The sequence below is a fragment of the Ictidomys tridecemlineatus genome, chromosome 3 (genome assembly GCF_052094955.1).
Source record: "Ictidomys tridecemlineatus isolate mIctTri1 chromosome 3, mIctTri1.hap1, whole genome shotgun sequence".
Taxonomy (NCBI): domain Eukaryota; kingdom Metazoa; phylum Chordata; class Mammalia; order Rodentia; family Sciuridae; genus Ictidomys; species Ictidomys tridecemlineatus.
In genome coordinates, this window is record NC_135479.1 from 213,606,469 (window position 1) to 213,628,069 (window position 21,601).

At 60.4% G+C, this 21,601-nt stretch overlaps 1 protein-coding gene across 7 annotated transcripts in view; it reads left to right on the forward strand.

The window, feature by feature from the left end:
* Slc37a1 (solute carrier family 37 member 1) overlaps positions 1-21,297 on the forward strand; it is a 65,153-nt gene extending 43,856 nt beyond the window's left edge. For 6 of the 7 annotated variants that reach the window (XM_078044698.1, XM_078044699.1, XM_078044697.1 and 3 more), the window contains 10 exons: positions 2,632-2,712; positions 6,437-6,568; positions 8,531-8,621; positions 10,051-10,113; positions 10,562-10,647; positions 11,396-11,444; positions 14,490-14,568; positions 17,415-17,512; positions 19,869-19,933; positions 20,295-21,297. In XM_078044698.1, coding sequence (XP_077900824.1) covers positions 2,632-2,712; positions 6,437-6,568; positions 8,531-8,621; positions 10,051-10,113; positions 10,562-10,647; positions 11,396-11,444; positions 14,490-14,568; positions 17,415-17,512; positions 19,869-19,933; positions 20,295-20,447 — 897 coding nt within the window. In that variant the 3' untranslated portion in view covers positions 20,448-21,297. Of the gene's footprint in view, positions 1-2,631; positions 2,713-6,436; positions 6,569-8,530; positions 8,622-10,050; positions 10,114-10,561; positions 10,648-11,395; positions 11,445-13,102; positions 13,177-14,489; positions 14,569-17,414; positions 17,513-19,868; positions 19,934-20,294 lie in introns of all 7 variants that reach the window. The other variant, XM_040287075.2, reaches the window with a different exon arrangement.
* Positions 21,298-21,601: the final 304 nt, after the last annotated feature.

A 21,601-nucleotide genomic window follows, 5' to 3' on the forward strand; every position in this document is an offset into this window, starting at 1 on the left:
AAAAGATTAAAAGGGCTGGGGCTGGGGCTTAGTGGCAAAGTGCCCCTGGGTTCAATCCTAGTACCAAAAAAAAAAGACAACCAAGTTAAAAAGTGGCCCAAGGATCCAAACAGACATTTCTCCTAGGAAGGTATACAAGTGGTCCATGAACACACAAATAGCTGCTGAGCATCACCAGCCATCAGGAAAATGTGCTCAGAACCACTGGGGTGCATCCACACCCCACGGGATGGCTGGGATCAGCGACAGACAAAACGTGTCCCTGGGGTGGGAGCTCACTGCAGTGCAGGTGTGAATGGCCTCGCGCGGGGACCAGCCCTGCCGTTCCTTGAAGAGTCAGGTGTAGGCTTGCGTGTGGCAGCAGTGCCAGTCCCCAGAATGTCCCCAGGGAGAGAGCACGTGTCCTCCATCGAGCTGGCTCACGAAGGTTACTGGCATGATGTGTAGTAGCCACACCATGGTCGCAGCCGCAGTGTGCCGGCTGGTGGGCAGCCGGATAGAGCACAGGGTGCAGGGCAGCTGGAGCTGAGCACCCACACACTCCACGGTGAACCCCCCAGCCCCCGTGTGAAATGCACAGAAGAGCCAACTCAGGAACGGAGAGCAGATGGCGCAGGGCGGCAGGGCCTGGGGACAGGAGGGTCTGCTCCTGAAGGCGACAGATCTGCTGTGAGATGGGCGCGGTGGTGGCTGTGAACTCTGAGTTGAGCTTGAGCAATGCCCTCACCGCGCCGCCTCCTGGTGCTGCCGTGGGGTTTAAGGCCCAGGTGCTCTCTGTTACCACACCCGTCAGCGCTCAGACCCCCGGCTGTGGCACGCGGGGTTCTGTGTGGTGCTTAAACAGGTCCAAGCCTGGCCTGACCGCCCCTGGGCCAGCATGTCCCTGGCGCCTCTCATTGATAAGTGGCTGTGTTTATTTTTCATTTGTAGTTTTCCTCCGTTGAGTGGCTTCTGTTGAGGAAAGCGTGTTTGTCCTGTGGAGTCACCCCCATCGGGGGCTTCATGGCCACTTCCCCGGGTGCTTCTAGCATGCTCCTCTGTCCCCATGTCCTGCAACCTGGTAGCCATGGTCCAGCCCAGAACTGAATTTCCCAACCAGTTTCCCTTTCAACTGAATCACAAGAGCTGTGAATTAGAGGCTGGGGGTTTTCCTGTCTGCCTCAAGTCCGAGGATGCTAATGAAGGAAATGTGTCTCTGCCTGGGCCTCCTGCTGCTGAGGAGTGTTGGGACTGGTCCTTCCGGTTCATCCTGCTCTCTGTGTTATTTAGGTTTATGGCATCTGTTAGGGACCCCAATCTAGGGCCCGTGTTAGGGCTTTGACAGATTTAATGCTGTTATCTCCAAGCAGAAGGGAAACGCACAGCCTTCTACCAAAACCAGGTGGAGAGGTACTTCTGTCTTGCCTCACCAAGTCAGCCGCCCAGGGTGAGCCGAGGGACGCAGGCTCCTGCCGCTGCTGTACCCCTGGGCATGGGTTACAGGCCAAGATGGTCCACCCCGGGCAGTCCTAACAGTGCCTGGCACAAAGTGGAAGCTTAATAACTGTTGAGTGAATGAGCAGGTGGTCAGTCCAGATGGGGGCTGGACTCCAGCTGTGTCATCTGTGTCCTAGCCAGTGGGAGGAGGGCAGGCCCCTTCCCTTCCCGGACACTTCCTCAATGCTCCTCACTGCTGCACCTTGCTGTCCCCCAGAGCTGCAGAGGGGCTGTGGGAAGGGCTTTGCCTTGAGCCCGTGTCCCTGACTGAAAGGCCTGGGCTTTGTCCAGGGGGAAGAGGACGTACATGCATGCTGGCTTTGAGAGCAGGCCAGCCTCTGCCTCTGCCTGGCCTGGTGAGGGGACACACCAGGTCCTTGCCTGACCTGGACATTTCCCTTGCAGGCACTAAGCCCAGGCTTCCTCAGAAGGGCTATCGCTACGGTTCAGATGGGGGTCCGCAGAGCCCTGCATGCGGCTGGGGTCCGGCGGTCCACCTGACAGTGACAGCGGCTCCAGCCAGCTCGTCTCTAGACCCCTGGGATGCTGCCCGGCCCCCATAGCAGGTCTCCTGGGTGGCATCCAGGGCTGGCAGCTTCCTTCCCTCTAGCTGACCCAGAGCCAGAGGTCGAGGTGCCCGGGCCTCTTTGTCTTGGTGACTGTGACGATTCGGACAGTGTGGATCACATCCCACTGCGTGGAGAACAATCCCTCAGCGTTAAGGAAGTTCATTCAGAGTGTGGCTGAACAGGAAGGATAAAACCTCACCAGGAGAGGTTGGGACACCACCTGGGCCCTGCTCAAGGTCACCAGGGGCTCTGCACACAGCCCCTGGGTGCAGGTGGGCACAGCCTGGTGTCAGCTCCTGAGCCTGGGTGACCCCGGAGTCCCCACGGGGCCCTCAGCGGGTGTCCCTCCCTCACCCCTGCGTCTCCGTCTGTTCTTTAAGAAAGGAGTTTATTTCCACCTGCTGTGGCCCGAGACTCTGGAGGTGAAATTGAACTCCTCTTCGGCCCATTGCTTTATTTGAACTGTTTCTCGTATTTTCTCTGTGTCATGTTTTTGTGGGGACAGGAAGTATCCTTGCCACGGTAAAGGTAGCTGAATTTCTGGCTGTTGCTTGAATAATTGCTCTAACTACATTTTTCCTCCCAGCACTCCAAAGGCTACGAGAGCACAGTGGACAGGTTCAGACTCCACAGGCCAGCCCTGCACGGCGAGAAGAGCCGGCCTCTGGTGAGTCGCGCAGCGCAGCGCGGGCTGCAGGCCGTAAGGTCCTTCGAGCCACAGGGCCGCCCATTCCCCTGGGTGTGCCACCAGCTTCCAGGGTCTTTACAACTTGGACCTCGGAGTTTCACCAGTAAAGCTTGGGCTTGCCCGCTTGGCCTTCTTTGGCTACTAGGCTAAACCCATTTTATGTCGTAAATCAAATGTGAAAGTGATTCACTCGTTCAACAGCTGTTTCCAGGTGTCCCCAGCACTGTTCCCTGCTGGGGGGAGGGGAGGTGGGGACAGATGGGAAGTGAGCAGAGGTGGAGGAGTGAGCGTGCTGGAGGAGGGCCGGGAGCCGGAGCTCTCTGTTCCCAGGGGCTGCCCTCAACAGGTGGCATGGTGCAGGATGCAGGGCAGGAGCCCACAGGTCCTGCGCCTCGAGGGGTCGGCAGGGAGCACGCAGGGGTGGATGTGAGCTGCACCCCAGACCCAAGAGCAGGTGAGGGAGAGAGGAAGAGCATACGCAGGCGCCCCGCCCTCCCGCCTTGCAGATGAGGCACAGAGCTGCTGAGCTGCTGCTCTTCTGTGGCACTGGGAGGCTCCTGCCAGCACCCGGGTCTTTACCCTCCCTTCTCCTTCAGGATTCTTCCAGAAGACCCTCATCCCTGCAACTTAACTAACTATACTGAGCATCCAGGGCCAGTTCAGACCTGGTTTTAATCCTAGAAATAAGCTATTTTCTTTTTAAATCAAATTGCTTAAAGGCTAAATATATCAACATAATTTTTTCTTTATTTTCTGGGGAAATTTATTTGTGGTGGTTGAAACATTAATAGAGGGAAGCTGCTATCTAGTGCTTCGTATTCTTTGGATCTTGGGGAGTGTGAGCACTGGCTAATGCAATCAAAAATGCTTTAGTCTGTATTGACTGCTGAGTTTACAGTGTTTAAAAATCACATCTTAATGTCCACCTGGCTGCAGCTCCTGATGTTCCTACAGATTGATTGACCTTCTCCTCTGAATCCGGACCACAGGCCCTTGTCCTGATGTCCTCATCTGAAACTAGCCTTGCTCTGAGTATAGCTTCCCTCTTTCCTTTTCTGTCCCTTCTATAAAAGCCTATTCGCTAACATGCCACCAAAGTGCCAGTTACATATTTAGAAGCCCAGCAGGTCATTTCAGGCCAAAGGAGATAGGAACTGGCCAGACGGTTGCTGGCAGCTCGCTGGGCATCCACTCTCAGCAGGCCCCTGCCCCTTGCCCTTGGGTTAGGGTCAGGAAGCAGTGTCCCATCAGCATGGTGGGACACCCTGGCTGCTCTCTTGCCCAGAGTGACCCGCGGGGCTCCGACCTCCCACAGGGCGCTGTGGCCTCTGTCGGTGCCGGGCGCATCCTTAGTGGCTAAATGAAGCCTCAGGCCAGGGAAGTGAACTCGAGAAGGAGCCAGAGCTCTGGTGTCACGTGGGCAAGCAGCAAGCCCTCCTCTGGTCCTCCTGGGGTTGGTGGTCAGTGGCTTGGGATGGTCCTAACGTGCCATCCCTGAGGCCACTGTCCTCCCTAGCCTCTGTGATTGACTGGGGCTCAGAGTAAAAGACACGGGGTGGGCGTGTTCATACGGTGACATTCCATCTGCACCTTTGGGACAGAGCGTCCCAAGCTGTCCCCTGGTGGCCGTCCTGCAGCAGGGTGCAGACAGCTTGGGGCCCTCTTGCGCATGCCCCTCGTGTGTGCCTGAGCGTTGATCTGACCGTGTGTCTGTTTTCCCGTCCCCTCCCCTGCTGCACCCGCCCTGCTGGAGTGGGACCCACTGGGTTCTCACAGCCGAGGGCCTTGGCTCCTGGGAAGGGTGAACCCGAGAGGGGAGGGCTGTGGTCCCAGCAGCCCCTGCGCCCAGCAGGCTCCACAGGCCCTGCATGATCGGAACCTGCCTGAGTAGGGGTCAAGAGTAGGGTCTCTTTGGCCCTGTGTCTTCTTTTCCATCTCCTCCACACTACAAGGGACTGGGTTTTGGTGACAGGGAAACCCAAAAAGGGTCGAGGGGATGTGGGCACAGTTCTCCACCTGCACAGAGCTGGGCTCCTGGCTGCTGCGGGAGCTCAGGGCCTGGGTCTGTGGCTCTAAGCCAGCCCAGCAGGTGGCGCCCTGGAGCACCCTAGGAGTCCTGGAAGGGCAGTGGGGTGGCCCGGCATCTGGGGCTGCTCTGGGGCCCCGGGGCTGGTGTGTGGCTAGTTCAGAGTCCAGAGCGCCCCTTTCCCGGCTAAGCAGGCCTTTGCCCTTTCGTTTTCTCTCTGTGTGGCTGCACTTCATCTACTGGCTCACCAACGCCCTGTTTAGAAAGGCCAGTGGTGTCCTGCGGTTCTCAGTCTAGACCCAGGGACCAACCAGCCTGGGCTGCCCCCAAGACTGCTGCAGCAGGGCAGTGCCACCTGGCCTCGGGGCTCTCGGGTGCCCAGGAAAGTCCTGTGTGCAGCACGGCGGTGATTGCGTCTCCAAGCATCGCTCCTGAGAGGGAGTCCACTCCCAAACTCAAAACGCGGCTCCTTGATTCCCCCACCTGATGAGTCAGTGCTGGGAAGCTGCAGGGCTTCACCCCTGGGCTTCACCGCCACACGGAGGCATCAGACTGTCCGGGTCAGTGTGAGGATGTCAGGCAGCCAGCTCTGGCTGCGAGTCCTGGTCAGGGCTCCCAGCCTCTGGGACCACACAGGTCCCGGGCACCTGAGGCCACCCACACGGGAATGCAGCTGCTGCAGCCGCCCCGCCACCCCCCCACCCCCCCACCCCACCCCGCCCGCCACCTTTTCCCTAATTTCTGTGATTCCCTAAGGGAACTCTTAAGTGCCAGGGGTAGGTGTGAAGTGCGCCACCATTTTCATTTCTTGTTCTTTTTGAGGATTTTTACTGTATTTAGAATCCGGCTTCCATAGGTCACAGGGAGATAAATACAATAAAACCTCTTTGATGTTGCAGAAAGTCTAAAACACAGAGAAGCGTCTCTTGTTGAGTGCTTTACCTTCCAGTGCAGCCTCCAGATCAGCCTCCTTCTGACTTGAGACTCCTCCCTGCCGTGGGGTCCTCTTCTACACTTTAACAAGTGCACACTTTGTCCCTTAGGAATGCTCAGAATATGATAACCACAAAAACCAGAATTGGCTCATGAATTTTAAAACAATACTGCTTCTGATAATGTATGTCCATTGTGAGCTCCTTTAAAAATTCAGGACTGTACAAAGAATTTCTTACCTACGTTTCCTTCAGGGACAGCCCTTGTTCAGATTCTAACTTTTTTCTGTCTAGACAAAGATCCTGTAGTTAAGTACCTACTCCAGCAGATACAAGCATTCTTTGAGATCATAATGAAAGTGCTATTATTTAATGTGTCTGAAGTATTTCCCTATGTTGTTAAACATCTTCTAACATCTTTAACAACTGCAAAGCGTGCCGTTTATGAGGACAAACTGTATTGACCAACATTTCTCTGCGGTTGTGCAACATTTGTTTTATCCTATAAACATTTTTTCACTTTTCACATTTTTCTCAGATGGCTAGAATGTCTAGATCAAAGGATTCTGTGTTTCACAGTGTTTCATAAAAACGTGATCGTAAAGCAGTGGCCGTGGTGGGACGGTCATCATGTCCCCGAGGTGGTGCCAGACGGCATCACTGAGTGCTTGGGGCGCGGTCTCCCTGCCGCCAGACCTGCCAGCTGACGACACCTGTGCTTTTTCTCTAACGGACCCTCACCCAGGACCCAGAGATGCAGTGCCTACTGCTGGCTGACGGGAAGAGTTCCATCTGCCCGAGCCACGTCGTCGTCCTGCCAGGGGACAGCGGGAACAGCATGACCGCCATCAGCTTCACGGGGGCCTTGAGAATCCCGGTAAGTGCCTGCGGGATGCTGGCTGAGAGGGCGGGTGCCAGGTGGGGGTGGCTGCAGGAGTGCCTAGTTACGTGCTGCTATTTCCATTTGTTGAAATTAGCTATTCCACTCGGAAAGTCGGGGATTTCCTAGACAAGGGGGACTGCCGGTCTTCACTTGGACAACAGATTCTGGCTGCCCCTGAGGCCCCTCTCCCCCTGGCCCCGGCCAGTCCTGGGGCTCTGACCTTCCTCCCGGGGACCTCAGTGTGACCCGGGGAGGGACCTCACCGATGCCTGGTCCGTGACGCCAGGCGGCTCCAGCTCCGCCTCCTCCCCCTCTGAAGTGCCTCAGCTGCACCAGCAGTGCGGGCCCTGGGTGCCAGCAGGAGGAGGCGGAGCCGGGGTGTGGAGGCCGAGGAGAGGCAGAGAGAGCCTGAGAGAGGAGCCCCGGGCCTCAGTGTCTGGACGTGGTCCTGGTCTACAGATGTCCTTGGGTTGGCCCTGGGGCGGCTGTCCGTGGTGGCAGCGTCCTGTGGTGGCAGTCTGCCTGCATGGGGGACTCCAGGACAAGGCTGTGCAAGCAGGTGGAGGGAGGGGCACAGTGGCAACAGCTCTTGGTGTGGTCCCATTTCTCCTGTTCAGTTCACGGGCTCGCTCAGCCGTGGGGACAGGGAAGGCAGCGTCCCTCCCAGGGCCAGAGGCCACACAGGCCAAGGCCAAGAGCAGAAGCAGGGGACACGGCAGCACCCGCCCCGGGGCCGCGTTGCCAAAGCCCGGCCGGCCCTCACCACGCAGCCAGAGCATGTGGCCCCACTCAGAGGGACAGGGAGGAGCCGGGGATGGGAACGGTGTGACCCAGAACTGAGAATAAGTCAAGAGAATTAAAGGACAAGAACTGCGGCTTCAGGACAGAGGGTGCCACCAGCCCCAGGAAACTGGGTCCGCAGCAGTGAACCTGGGGCGGCCTCTGGCCAGTGGGAAACACCCGGGCTCAGGCCTGGCCACCTGATCATGGGAAGGCCTCTGCCGCAGCCCGTGGAGATGGGACTTATGTGAAATCAGGTTTAAGACTGTGTTAGTAACAGCCGGAAGGTTCTCGGTGCCTGACCGTGTGCCACCGCTAACACTGATGCCCGACACGGGGTCCGGGGGCCGGCCCAGCCCTCGGCCACTGCTGCCCGGCTCTGTGGCCCTGCCACCCTTTGAGCCTCCTCTTCCCACCTGCAGTGATCTGAGGAACAAGGGAGATGGTTCAGTTGTAACACTGAGCAGTGCGCCAGGCACCAGGTCAGGACGCAGGGGACACCGCGTCCTCACAGAGGACATGCCTCACCCAGCGTGCCCGAGGAGCCACCCCGCTGGCTAGAGGGGTGGAGGGGTGGAGTGGCGATGGGTGTCGGCGTGCGCAGACATCACGGCAGTCAGCACCAAAGCATCTCTGGGATTCTCACGTGTTCCAAGTGGGATCTGCAGCCACTGTGTCACAGGTGCCACCACTGTGTCACGGGCCCCCAGAACCCACCCAACTCCAAGCCTCAGTGCCCTGGCCGCTGCCCTGCGTCTTCCACAGCATCCACGGTTTGTGCTGTGAGTAGCAGATGCCGTAGCCTGGAGCCAGGGGGGCTGTCCGGTGTGTCCTGGCTGCCGTCATTCACAGTGACTTCAGGGAAGACGCAGCCATTAAATGCTCAAAAGCAGGTGGATGGCCCAGGCTGTGCCCCGTGAGACTCCTGTACTCCTGAGTGCGCCAGGCGGTGTGGAATGCGTACAGCAGGGTGCAGGCCATCCACCCACTCTGCCGTGAAGACGGCCCTCCCCTTGACAGGCAGCTGGGCTCCCTCGGCACTGGTGGCCCTGCGGGGTGGGTGGCCCTCTCCCAGGAGGCACCAGGGTTCCCAGGCATGGAGCGGCTCTTCCTTGGTTGCCTGTGACAGTCCTGCTCTGAGTCTGCCTGTGGGCTCACCAGCTTGCTCTCTTGCAGGGGGTGATCGAGTTCTCTCTGTGCTTGCTCTTCGCCAAGCTGGTCAGCTACACTTTCCTCTTTTGGCTCCCGCTGTACATCACCAGCGTGGGTGAGTATGCAGTCCACTCCAGGCACTGACAGCTTGGAACCCCCGAAGTGGTGCCTGGAGCATGGCCGTGCACCATGACCCCAGGGCCAACGCGGCGACAGGCAGCCCAGCCGGAGGGAACTTGAGATCAAGTTCTGTTGTCCTACTAATGACCTTCCTGGGGTTTAAAGGTTGAGTGTTCTGTTCTCCTAATTCCATGGGGTGCTTCCTATTCTGGGCATTGAAATCTGGGCCACGTTGGACTTTGGAGCCAGTGGGCCATGAGGGATCCAGATAATAAGCCCTTCATAGTCTGGCCTGGAAATTGCCTCTGGGAGGTGCATTCTGATTCGAGGGCAGACTGACCGTGTTGTGTCTCTGGAGCCCAGCAGTGGCTGAAGCCGTGGGCTATGACAGAACCTCCCCGGAGTGCCACTCGCGCCCCATGTAGACAGCAGGATGACAAGGGGGCCTCAGCAGCCCAGGAGAGGGCCTGTGGAGGAGGTGGAGCCCTGTGGACGGGTGGGGTGTCTCTGCAGCACCCCACGCCCCCGTCCCAGAGGGCCTGGGGGAGAAGAAGGAGAAGCCACTGGGGGAGAGGCAGTCTTGGAGGAGCCGGGGTGGGGAGCCTGAGGATGTGGGAGGGCTGGAGGGAGCAGAGCAGGGGCAGGTGGTGTCCGAGGGGAGAGGTTGGAGAGCCTGAGGTTCTGGGGCCAGTCGGTGTGAGGGGAGCTCAGGGTCAGGGAGGATCCGTCCATCGCACTCCTAGAAGGACCAGCCTGCAGGGTGGCGGACAGAGGGTGGGTGCAGGCTGCACGGAGCTCCCTGAGGCTCCCTCCATGATGACCCCCTCGTTCCAACAGGAGCACAGCACAGGCCCAAGGACAGGCCCTTGACGGGAGGCCATGCACTCTCTTTCTCCTTATTCCCATGTGACAGCACAGGGTGACACTTTTAAGACTCAGATCTCACACTGCTGGCCCGGCCAGTTTGAGTGACTCATAAAAGCTGAGTTCCCTGCATGTGACAGCAGGACTTGCCCATGCTGCCCAGCCTCCTTGAGCACAGAGCTGTGGGGTCCAGAGGAGACCCTGAGGCCTCTTTCCTGCTCTGGGGCCCGGAAGGCCTGGTCCCTGCCGTGTACCGGGCGTGCATTGCAACACTCCTGTTGGGCCCGAGGCACAGGCCAGCTTCCCAGGCTCTCCTGTCCTGAGTCGATGGCCCTTTGTGCCCCCCTGCACTGCCAACTGGGGGCAGGTGGTCACAAGGCCGGACCGGCCACTCTGGGCTTGGGCTGGCCACTCTGAGCTTGGGCTAGGAGTATCGTCAGCCGCTGTATGGCTTTTGTGTTCTTTTTAAATGGAGGTAAATTGCTCCTTGACGTAAGTGGCACTTGGGGGCAGGTTCCCATGGGGCTCCTCTGGAGCTCACAGTCCACTCGTTTTAACAGACCACCTCGATGCCAAGAAAGCCGGCGAGCTCTCCACCTTGTTCGACGTGGGCGGGATCTTCGGTGAGTTCGTGGCCAGCTTTCTCTCTGGGAGTATTCAGCCTTGCTGTTCACACCCATGAGTCAGTTTGCTGCTGGGAGGGATCTGTGGACCCGAGTGAGCTCAGCCATCACTCTGGGGGACCTCCATCTTCCAGGCCCTGCCTCTGTCCCTCAACAAGCTGCCCTCAGAAATGACAGCCCCGGGCACGTGACGAGAGGCAGTATTTGTACCCTAGCAAGTGAAGGGGCTTCCTGGTTGGCCTAAAAACCTCAACCCGGATCCCAGGGTTCCTCCAGGGCTCCATGGAACCACACCAGGCGAGGCCTGTAGGGGCACGGACCCCTGGAGGCCACCTGTGGCCGAGGAGCACAGAGCCAGGGGGAGACCGTTCTGGCTCCCGCCATTCCCTTCCCTCCGGAGCAGCCCAGGCCTGGGCGTTGGCCCCTAAGCCGTCCCTGTCTGTGGCAGGTGGGATTCTGGCGGGTGTCATCTCGGACCGGCTGGAGAAGCGGGCCTCCACCTGCGGCCTGATGCTGCTGCTCGCGGCCCCCACGGTAAGGCCCCGCTTCCCTCCCGCCAGCCTCCCGTGGCGGCACAGCGCTCCCCTCTTGCCGAGGTCTCGTACTGACTGCTGTCTTGGGGTCCCTCCCCCCCGCCCTTGCTGTCCCTTTCCCAAGACAAGCTTCCTCCAGCCCTCGAGGACCAGGGCCTTCCCAAACCCCAGGCTTGGTGGCCCCATCACACCGGTCTCGTTCTGCTCCTTAGGTCCTTAGTTGCTCATGACCTTGAGCAGATGACCTCTCTCTGTGCCTCAGTTTCCTCATCTGAAAACCAGGGTGACGATGGCACTGCCTCTCAGTGAAGTACTGGCCTGTCATTGCTGTCTTCTGATGTCTTAGAGGCCACTCTGTCACCACCTTGCAGTCTAGCCATTTGTCCACCTGCCTTTCCACTGTCCCCCAAATAAGGCCTAGTTCTCAGCCAACCTGGGGCCATGGACATTCCAGGAGTATTCAGGTGTCCCTGCCATCCCTGGGTGCAGCTGCTCAGGTGGGCAGCCCCAGTCAGCAGTTAAGACCTTCCATCCGGGAGCTCAGAGGAAGCTGCCCAGTGTGGCCATCAGAGCCCACCCTGCAGGTGACCCCGGGACCCCAGAGCCTGGTCCAGAACCCACACACCTGGGGTGGGCTGGCGCCGCGATCCCAGGGACCCCACTCTTGGGGTGCTGGCTTTAGGACACAGGGACCTGCGTGCCCTGCGGCGCTCCCAGTAAGCCCCATTTCCCGTCCCCTCCCCGTCCAGCTCTACGTCTTCTCCTCCGTCAGCAAGATGGGCCTGGAGGCCACCGTAGGTGAGTGAGCCCTTGCTGCTCTTCTTTCCTCCACATGCACCTTTGACCCCACAACTTGGGGGACAGAAACCCAGGAGCTTCGGGCTGGTGTAACTGGAGCACATGGTGTGGCTAATAGGCCTGCGTCCCCATGGGGTGAGACCCGGGACTCCTGCCCCCAGGGTGGTAGGCCTGGCGTCGGCAGGTGTGAGTGGGGGGAGAGCTCGGGGCAGCAGTGGGAGGGAGCCAGCCTGTGAGGGTCAGCAGTGGGAGGGAGCCAGCCTGTGAGGGTCAGCAGTGGGAGGGAGCCAGCTGTGAGGGTCAGCAGTGGGAGGGAGCCAGCCTGTGAGGGGCAGCAGTGGGAGGGAGCCAGCCTGTGAGGGGCAGCAGTGGGAGGGAGCCAGCCTGTGAGGGTCAGCCGGGGGACAGAGCCAGCCTGTGAGGGTCAGCAGTGGGAGGGAGCCAGCCTGTGAGGGTCAGCAGTGGGAGGGAGCCAGCTGTGAGGGTCAGCAGTGGGAGGGAGCCAGCCTGTGAGGGGCAGCAGTGGGAGGGAGCCAGCCTGTGAGGGGCAGCAGTGGGAGGGAGCCAGCCTGTGAGGGTCAGCCGGGGGACAGAGCCAGCCTGTGAGGGTCAGCAGTGGGAGGGAGCCAGCTGTGAGGGTCAGCAGTGGGGGAGGGAGCCAGCCTGTGAGGGTCAGCAGTGGGAGGGAGCCAGCCTGTGAGGGTCAGCAGTGGGACGGAGCCAGCCTGTGAGGGTCAGCAGTGGGGGAGGGAGCCAGCCTGTGAGGGTCAGCAGTGGGAGGGAGCCAGCTGTGAGGGTCAGCAGTGGGATGGAGCCAGCTGTGAGGGGCAGCAGTGGGAGGGAGCCAGCCTGTGAGGGGCAGCAGTGGGACGGAGCCAGCCTGTGAGGGTCAGCAGTGGGGCGGAGCCAGCCTGTGAGGGTCAGCCCGGCGCGCTCTTGGGCTGTGGCAAGAGGCCAGGCAGTGGGTGTGCTCAGCCTGGGGACAGGGCAGGCCCTTCCACTAGCCTTCCAGCTGGCCTCTCAGCCCCCACCCAGAGCAGCAGCATGAAGTCAGAGGACTGTTGGACTTCCTGCCAGCAGCACCCGCAAGTTATTCCCTGGCCCTTGGGAGACGTGCTGACAAGTCTGCAGTGGGGCTGGGGGGACGCGGGGTGTGTGCAACCCCCTTCAGAGTCACCCAGAATGCCCGCTCTCCTGTGCGCCAGAGCCTGGCTTGGGAACGTGGGCCTGTGGCAGTTCAGGGCAGACCTTGTGGCTCGTGGAGTGGCACATAGGTCTGGCGAGTGCACAGCCTTGTGGTGAGAGGACACCCTACAGCCAAAGCTGTCCTGGGTGCAGCCTCGCCTGGCACAGACCCCACGTGGCCTGGGCTCGGCCTCCAGGGCCTCACTCCTCACACTGCCAACAGCTGCTGCCCGCGGGGAGTGGGACCCCAAGCCCCAGGTCCCCTGAAGAGGAGCCAGATCTTTGGGGACTTAGCAGATGTACCTCTGGGCACGGGCAGAGGGGGCCATTCAGCTGCAGGCCTGGAGGCACCCCGGACCAAACAGCCCCCCCCACCCTCTGACACTCGAGGAAAGTGTCCCGCAGGTCACCGGGCTGCGCTGGCTCTGCCCAGGGACTCCATTCTCCTCTGAGTCCCCCTCTGCTCCCCACAGCCATGCTGCTCCTCAGCGGGGCCCTGGTCAGCGGGCCCTACGCACTCATCACCACTGCCGTCTCCGCCGACCTGGTGAGTGGCCCTGCACCCCTCCACAGAGGACAGCGCTCTGCACCAGAGCAGGGGTCGATTGCCACCTGTGTGCGGGGGTGCTGCCTGTGCACTAGAGAGTCCCTGCTGCTGGCCCTCTGCCACCCTCCCCCTGGGTCCCGGGCAGGATGCCCAGGAGATCCCCCATTTGGAGCCATGAAAAGCCCCAGGAGCTTTTTGCTCCCCAGAGAAGTGGAAGGGCCTGTCCCGATGAGTCAGCAGAGAGAGCAGCGCAGCGGACAGGGAGGCCTGGGCTTTGTCCTCTTCACCCTGTCAGTGTCCCCCCGGGGCCAGCCTGCCCTGGCCACCTCATGTTAAGTGTGTCGACAAAGCTGCTCGTGTGAAGCCTGTTCTTGGATGTGCATAGCCTGCAGGCTCACATCTGTGGGTGTGGAAGATTCTGGAAGGATCCACACCAGATCTCGAGCACTGGTCACCCACGCAGGACAGTGGCCGAGGAGGGACCTGGACTGCTTTTCTTAGACCAAAACAGCGGGTGCCTGGCCGCGGGTGCTTTCCTTCCCCGCAGGGCGCACGTCCCCTCGGCTCCCTTGTGCTTTCTTAGGTGCTGTTCGTGTCTGTGGCCCGGGGCTCCTGAGCCCTGCTCTTCCTTACTGTCCCCCATGTGTGCTGCATGTGGAGCTGTCAAAAGCCAGAGCTCCTGCCCGACGCCCCATGGGCCTCGCTGGGCCCCAGCTTGGGTCTCTTGACTGTCCTGGTCCCCTCTTCCTGGCCCTCTGCATTGTCACGTTGACTTTAGGCACTGCAGTGACGTCTGGCATGTGTCACAGAACAGCCCTGGCTGTGGAGAGTCTGGGTGTCACAATGATGCTCACGCTAGAGTGGTGGGGGTGGGGGTGTCCCACGTAGCCACGTGGGGCCTCGTGAAGAGGAAGGCCATGATAGCGGATTAGAAGAGCGCCCTGGGGGTCCAGGAGTCGGAGCTGTGGCCGGTATTTCCAGGTCTCCTGTGTCCTGGAGATCCTGACCTGGTTGGCTTCCCAGGGTTGGCGCGGCCGGGAGCATGGGTGTGTGTGTGTGCGCGTGTGTGTGCGCGTGTGCGTGTGAGTGTGTGCGTGTGTGCGCGTGTGCGTGTGCATGTGTGTGCGCGTGTGCGTGTGAGTGTGTGCGTGTGTGCGCGTGTGCGTGTGCGTGTGTGTATGTGCGTGCGTGTGTGTGTGTGCATGTGAGTGTGTGTGTGCGTGCGTGCGTGTGGTTGGCAGGCCCTGGAGTGCATTCTGCATGTGACTGGGCCGAGGCAACCGGAGCCTCACGTTCCTTTTCCCCTCCTCTAGGGCACTCACAAGAGTCTGAAAGGGAACGCACACGCCCTGTCCACCGTGACGGCCATCATCGACGGCACCGGGTCTGTAGGTACGCAGCAAGGCCACCCAGAGCCCGTCTTACCTGACAGGTGTCCAGGGTTCCCAGAGCCAATGTCAGGACGGACTGGCTCCTAAAATCTGAGCAGCCAGGGTGTAAAGAGGAGACATACAAATCGTGCAGTAAAACACTTCTTTCTTGATTCTCTTCAAATGAGGGACGGCAGGAGTGGCTGGTGAAGGGAGGCAATGCCTCCTCTGTGAGCGGAGGTGCCCTGTCCCCTCCAACACCCCCTGGGCTGGGCAGGAGAATGAGTCTTGTTCTGAACCCCTTTTGCCACAAGGGAGGAAGGTGAGGCCCGCCGGGCTACTCCCTGGCCTGGCTCCTCTGCAGTCACCTCCTTGGAGCCGCCACGCCCACCTCAGCTTGGTTGCCCTTAGTCAGAGCTCTGACGGGGTCTGACTGCAGCCTTGCCAGCCCCTTGGGCCACGCTGCCTGCTGGAGCACACGAGGCCTGGGAAACGGTCACCATGGAGACAGCACGCACCAGTCCTCCACTGCATCTCAGTCATTGTCTCTGCCCACGTGCGCCACCCAAGAGACAAAGGCAAAGAAAGACGGAGGGAGACAGGGAGCCTCGGCAGGCACTGGCGTGTCCATTAGGCGTGGGTGTCCAGGAGCGTGCGCGGGTGAGGTCATGGCCAAGCTCGCTGGTTGCAATGGGCACCTTCTCACAGTCCAAGGCCAGGGCTCCAGTGGCCCAAGTCCACGTGCTTCATCCCAGTGGGCACAGGGTGCCATGTCCACACCTCTCACACAGAGCAACTGAGCTCGCCCTGCGTTTTCCACTTGATTCTTATCAAAGCCAAGCATACGGGACCCGCAGCCCGGCCCTCCTGCCCCAGCCTCCGTCCTCCTGCAGAGGAAGGTGGACTTGATCCTGAGCTGCCGCCTGTCCCCAGGCAGCTCGGTGCTCTCCCCTCCTCCAGCCGGAAGCAGATCACCACCCTCAGCACGCGGGCTGGGTCCCCCCCTGGCCACACCTGCCCTGCCTCCACAGGTTCCTTCCCAGGTGCCCCCTGGTACTGTCCTTCCACGTAGCCACGCGAGGCCCCAGGGCAGCCTGCCGCACCACGTGGCCTCCGTGGTCCACGAGCCCCTTTCTCCTGGGCCCCAGATCCCGTTTACACCGCCGAGGTGGGAATGTCTCCTGGTAGCTTCCCGAGTTCTCGGGAGGCAAATGCTGAAAAGTGACAAGTCCCCGGGGTCAGGACTCGGCTCTCACGGGGTGCAGCTCCGTGTCTCCCAGCTCCACGGTGGTGGGACGTCTGCTGTCACTCCTCCCCAGTCCCCGCGCCTGGCCTTCTCCTGGATCCTCGGGGCGCTCCCCTCCCCCCACGCTGTGGCGCCCGGGGCCCCTCGTGCTGCGGACACAGGCCCTTCGTTTAGGGGCACTGAGCTCGTGGTTCTCTGATAAGTTTCCTGCCGTCTCTGGGTTTGTGTCTTGTTCTTCCTGGAGAACAGGCGTCCGCTGCTGCCTCCCGGGTCCTTCTATTCTTTCTTTCTGTTTCCTTCCTGCTCCCCTGCTCTCTTCTCCTTTCCCAGATGTCTTCTCAGTCGATTCTCCAGACTTCACGTTGGACTTCCTGCTTTGCATGTCCTGTGTTTAGTGCTCATTAATGTTTTCTGTTCTTGAGTGTGTGAGTGTGTGTGAGTGTGTGAGTGTGTGTGAGTGTGTGTGTGTGTGTGCGTGCTACTGAACCGTGAACTTGCTGATAACAAACTGCTTTTCATCACAAAGGGCCAGTTTCACGGATCAGCTTGGTTTTCTCCTAGCCCTCCGAGGGCTTGTACCCCAGCCTTCCTGTCCTGCAGCGTCCTCCTGTTTGCTCGCTCTGTGTTGGAACGTCCCCAGGGGCAGGGAGAACCTTGGCCTCCGCATCCCCACATTTAAGAGTGAGCCTGCCTCTCACCTGGAGAGGGCCACCTGTCCAGAGCCCAGTCTCAATTGACAGTCTTCTTCCCACCACGAGTGCCCCCACTCCAGCCGCGAGGGACACACCAAGCGCTGCTTGACCATCGCGCATAGAAACCCGGGCACTTTGGAGGATGCCCTTTTCTTTCATGGTTTTTAAATGTTATTTGGCATAATTTTGTACTTGGAGGAAACTTATGAAAATAGGAGTTCACAGAATTGCAGTGTGTTAGCTTTGCCCCAAGCTTCTCTTGTGTCCACACACCCAGGTGCCAGACACACACTCTCACGCACACAGGCGCATGGCTTTCTAAGGGTGAAGCGCAGACAGTTCCCTGATGCCACCTCAGTGCGGTGATCAGAACAAGGAAGTCAACGTTGACCGATTGTTGGTTCCTACAAATCTTATTCAAATTTACCAGTAAGATTTTTATAGCATAAAAATATCTAACACTGCATGTTGGATTCAGATTTCTTTACATAAATAATAATAATGGAAAGGTTGGACCAAAAGAATGGACATTTCAGGCTGGACGCAGTGGCCTAAAATGATCCCAGCCCCCCGGGAGGCAGAGGCAGGAGGATGGCGAGTTCACAGCCAGCCTCAGCAAAAGGGAGGCTCTAAGCCACTCAGTGAGACCCTGTCTCTAAATAAAATACAAAATAGGGCTGGGATGGGGCTCAGTGCCCCCGAGTTTAGTCCCCGGTACCCCCCAAAAGAGAATGGACATTTAAAATATCAACATCTATCCTTACAATGGTTCCCGAGGAAGGCGGGCCAGCTCCCCCAGGCTGAGACCCTGCGCCTCCTCACGGTGGCCGGTGGCTGCCGGGCATCCTCCTTGTGTCCCCAGGGCGCAGGGCACCAGGTGGCCCCAGGCACAGTCTTCCGGTGCCTCCATGTTCGTGTTGCCTCTTCCAGGAGCAGCCCTGGGCCCCCTGCTGGCGGGGCTCATCTCCCCCTCGGGATGGAGCAACGTGTTCTACATGCTGATGTTCGCAGACGCCTGTGCCTTACTGGTGAGTCATCCTCTCTGACCCGGGCAGCTTCGGTGAGCTCTCTGTGCCTGTTGGCCAGACCCTGGTGGGACTTTCTGTGGATTCCTACAAACCTGGGGGCATAGGGGTTATTCTGTCGTCACTAAATGCACGTGGTCCAGGTTCCTGATCTGGGTAAAGAACTATCAGAATCAGAAATAGGTGAGTCTTCTGCTCTGTAGCTCCGGGCAGGACAGTGTGAAATCCCAGAGCATGGTGCCCTGTGGCTTTGGATTCGCCCCAGCCTGTGTGTGATGGTGCAGGTTACTGAACCTCTCTGGGCTACAGCTTCCACATATTAAATGGGCATGATAAGGCCTGTTGGAACTAAAGTGGACTGTGCCCTAGGACCATGTAGTGCTATGCTAGCCAGCTTTCTGTCACTATCACAACACGCCGGTTTTCAACCTAGAGAAAAGGTCTCTCTGACTCACGGCGTTGGAAGTGTCAGTCTGACTGGCTGGCCTGTTGCCTGGGGCCTGGGTCCAGGCAGCACCTCACAGGGGGAGCCCAGGGTAGAGCAGACTGCTCACGCATGGCCAGGATCAAAACAGAAGGAGGAGGGCCCCGAGGTCCTCTGTCCCCTTCAAGGACACACACCCAAGGACCTGAGGACTGACAAGGCCCCACCTCCCGCACCACCAAGTTGGGACCAAGCCCTGGACACGTGGGCCTGGGGGACACTCCTGTTCTTCCAGCTTTAACCCCCAGGACTCCGACCTGAACCCCGACATCTAAGAAAACAGGGTGTCTGCCTTCAGGGTGCTGGCCCAAGGCGTGGGGGGCTTACGGGCCCTCAGAACCCTCTTCCTACGTCCCCACCACCCGGCCACCCAGGACTCCCCTCCCGCGTCCCCACCACCTGGCCACCCAGGACTCCCCTCCCGCGTCCCACCACCTGGCCACCCAGGACTCCCCTCCCGCGTCCCCACCACCCGGCCACCCAGGACTCCCCTCCCGCGTCCCACCACCTGGCCACCCAGGACTCCCCTCCCGCGTCCCACCACCTGGCCACCCAGGACTCCCCTCCCGCGTCCCCACCACCTGGCCACCCAGGACTCCCCTCCCGCGTCCCACCACCTGGCCACCCAGGACTCCCCTCCCGCGTCCCCACCACCTGGCCACCCAGGACTCCCCTCCCGCGTCCCACCACCCAGGACTCCCCTCCCGCGTCCCACCACCCGGACTTCCCCTCTCGTGTCCCACCACCTGGCCACCCAGGACTCCCCTCCCGCGTCCCACCACCCAGGACTCCCCTCCCGCGTCCCACCACCCAGGACTCCCCTCCCGCGTCCCACCACCCAGGACTCCCCTCCCGCGTCCCCACCACCCTGGCCACCCAAGACTCCCCTCCCGCGTCCCCACCACCTGGCCACCCAGGACTCCCCTCCCGCGTCCCCACCACCCGGGCCTCCCCTCCCGCATCCCACCACCCAGGACTCCCCTCCCGCGTCCCCACCACCTGGCCACCCAGGACTCCCCTCCCGCGTCCCACCACCTGGCCACCCAGGACTCCCCTCCCGCGTCCCCACCACCCTGGCCACCCAGGACTCCCCTCCCGCGTCCCCACCACCCTGGCCACCCAGGACTCCCCTCCCGCGTCCCCACCACCCGGGCCTCCCCTCCCGCGTCCCCACCACCCGGGACTCCCCTCCCGCGTCCCCACCAGCCAGGACTCCCCTCCTCTCAGGACCCGCTTCTGTGTCCAGGACACTCCAGTTTTGTGGATTGTGCCAGTCAGGGAAGGGGACTAAGTCACACTCAAACATGAAGGACACTTAGACACCTGGGCACCCTCCGTCTGGGTCTGTAAAGTGACTTGGAGCCCTTGGAGCTCACAGAGGACGGGAGGCTGAGCTGAAGGGCCGAGGAGGCAGCTGCCCTTGGTGGAGGCCTGCTGGGGCCGCCGGGCTGGGGCCACCAGGCTGAGGCCACTGTGGGCTCCAAGACAAGCTCCTGGTGCTGGCGTCCCCTGAGAGTCACCAGCCCGGTCACCTCAACAGCTCGAGTCACCCCAGTGCCCACGACTGCAGGTCCCCGTCTCACCGTGGGTTCCCAGCTTGGGCATCGATGACTGGCTGGTCGTTTTAAACCTGAGGTGAACAGGAGTGCGTCCCAATTTCCCAGAGGACGTAGGACACACAGGACAAGCCTGGGCCAGATGTGCTGGCCAGCCTGCCACCACCCTGAAGAGAAGTGGGTCCTAGGCAGATGCTGGGCAGGAAGAGCCCGGGCCAGGGGGCTCAGTGAGCCAGGGTCTGGGAGGCCCCAGGCCATGCCCACTGGCCGCCCGTGTCCCCAGGCAGTGACAGGTGCCTGGTCTTTGTTTTGGGTGCAGTTCCTGATCCGCCTCATACACAAGGAGCTGAGCTGCCCGGGGCCCACGGCAGGGGGCCAAGCTCCGTAAGTCCACCCCCCACCACCATAAAGGTAGCGGTGTCCTGTCCATCTGCCCCCTGACCAGACAGGGAAGGGCTTGCCACTGTCCCTGCGAGGCACATGGCTTTGCTCACGTTCTCTTCTGTGAGGAGTGTGGCTGTGCCATGGGACAGTGGCGCTCGTGCATGTCGGGGAGACGGTGGGGAGCTTCCTCCTTAGTCACCCCCGCCTCAGGCTGGCCCTGCCCTCGCCCCACCCTGCCCCTGCCCCCTCCAGCTGGCTCCCTGCAGCCACCTGCCCCTGGGCACCGAGGGGCTCCTGCGAGGGCCGGTGTGCTCTGTGGGACCCCGTGCAGGGACCCCGTTGGTCCACCCTTTTCTTTCAGGCTGAAGGAACACTGACCCCGGAGTCCCGTGCGGGAAGGGCTGAGCCCGTCCTTCACAACTGTGTTTGGAGAGAAAGCGAAGAAGGATCCTGCCCGGGTGGCTCGCCCTTGCCTTTGGCACACGCTCCTGGAAAGGCCCGAGGGCAGACTTGAGAATTCCCGGTACTAGTCACCCAGGCGCAGGTCCAGGAACGCTGTCCGACTGCCTTAGCTGAGCCCATGGACGGACAGCTCTGCCCGCCCCAGCCCCACAGATGTGCGTCCGTCTAGTCCCTTGAATACAGTATGTGACTGACCCACAGCACTCGGGCAGCCCCGTCCCTCAGGTACCCAGCAGCAGGTGTTAAAGTGTACGAGCCCCATGCTGCAGGAGATCCGGCCACCACGTGCCGAGGGTCCCGGAGGACTTGAATGTGCCGGGAAAGGCCGGGCATGGGACCTCAAGGACACGTCAGCCAGCCCAGAGCCCGCCTCTGCCTGGCATTAGAACCAAGGCAGAACCAAGACCCCTACTACCCAACCGGTTTCTCCATCCCTTCCCAGACTCGGTCCCCACCTGGACACTGATGGTCAGGAAGTGGACAGAGATGGCCATACGCTGCCTAAGGAACCAGCCCCCGGGCACTGTGACCCCTGCCCAGCTCCAGGCGTCCTGCTGGTGTCTGCAGCCATGGCACTGCTGGTCCCCTGTGATGTCCAGGGCCGTGGCAGAGGCCTGGGAAGGGGCCTGGCTGTGGGCACCCAGAGCCACGGGCGTCTCTGAGCCGCTTGACTCGGTCACATGCACAAACACGGGAGCAGTTTCTAGATCCATAGCAACAGAGGAGATATTTATTTAAAATGTATAATGTGTTATCTGAGGTTAAAGGAATACAAATGGCATTTTGTTATTTATTAAGACAAACTAGTGGCTCTCTGGACATTTGTTTTCTGGGTTGGCTATAGCAACGTTCTTGGCTGCCTTTTGAAATAAAATGGGTTTATAAAAAAAATTCAAGCAGAATACTCAGGGAATGTCGATGATTTCTGCCCGTGTTTCCATTACACTAAAAGAAAACTTCCAATGGCCTGTGTGTTTGCGTTTTCTCGGGGGTCAGACATGGCCCACGGTTGTGCAGGTCGGCAGGAAGCTGGGGCTGTCCCCTCCAGGACAGGGCCTCTTGCTGCCAGGGCCAGCAGACCTGCGCCTCTGGGTGCTCTGTGAGCCTGGCGTTCCTCCCTGACCGTGCCCAGGCGTAGGGCTGGGTGGGTGATGCGCTGGCTTCTGGGCGGAGCAGATTCAGGCTTTCAGACCTCAGGAGCTGGGC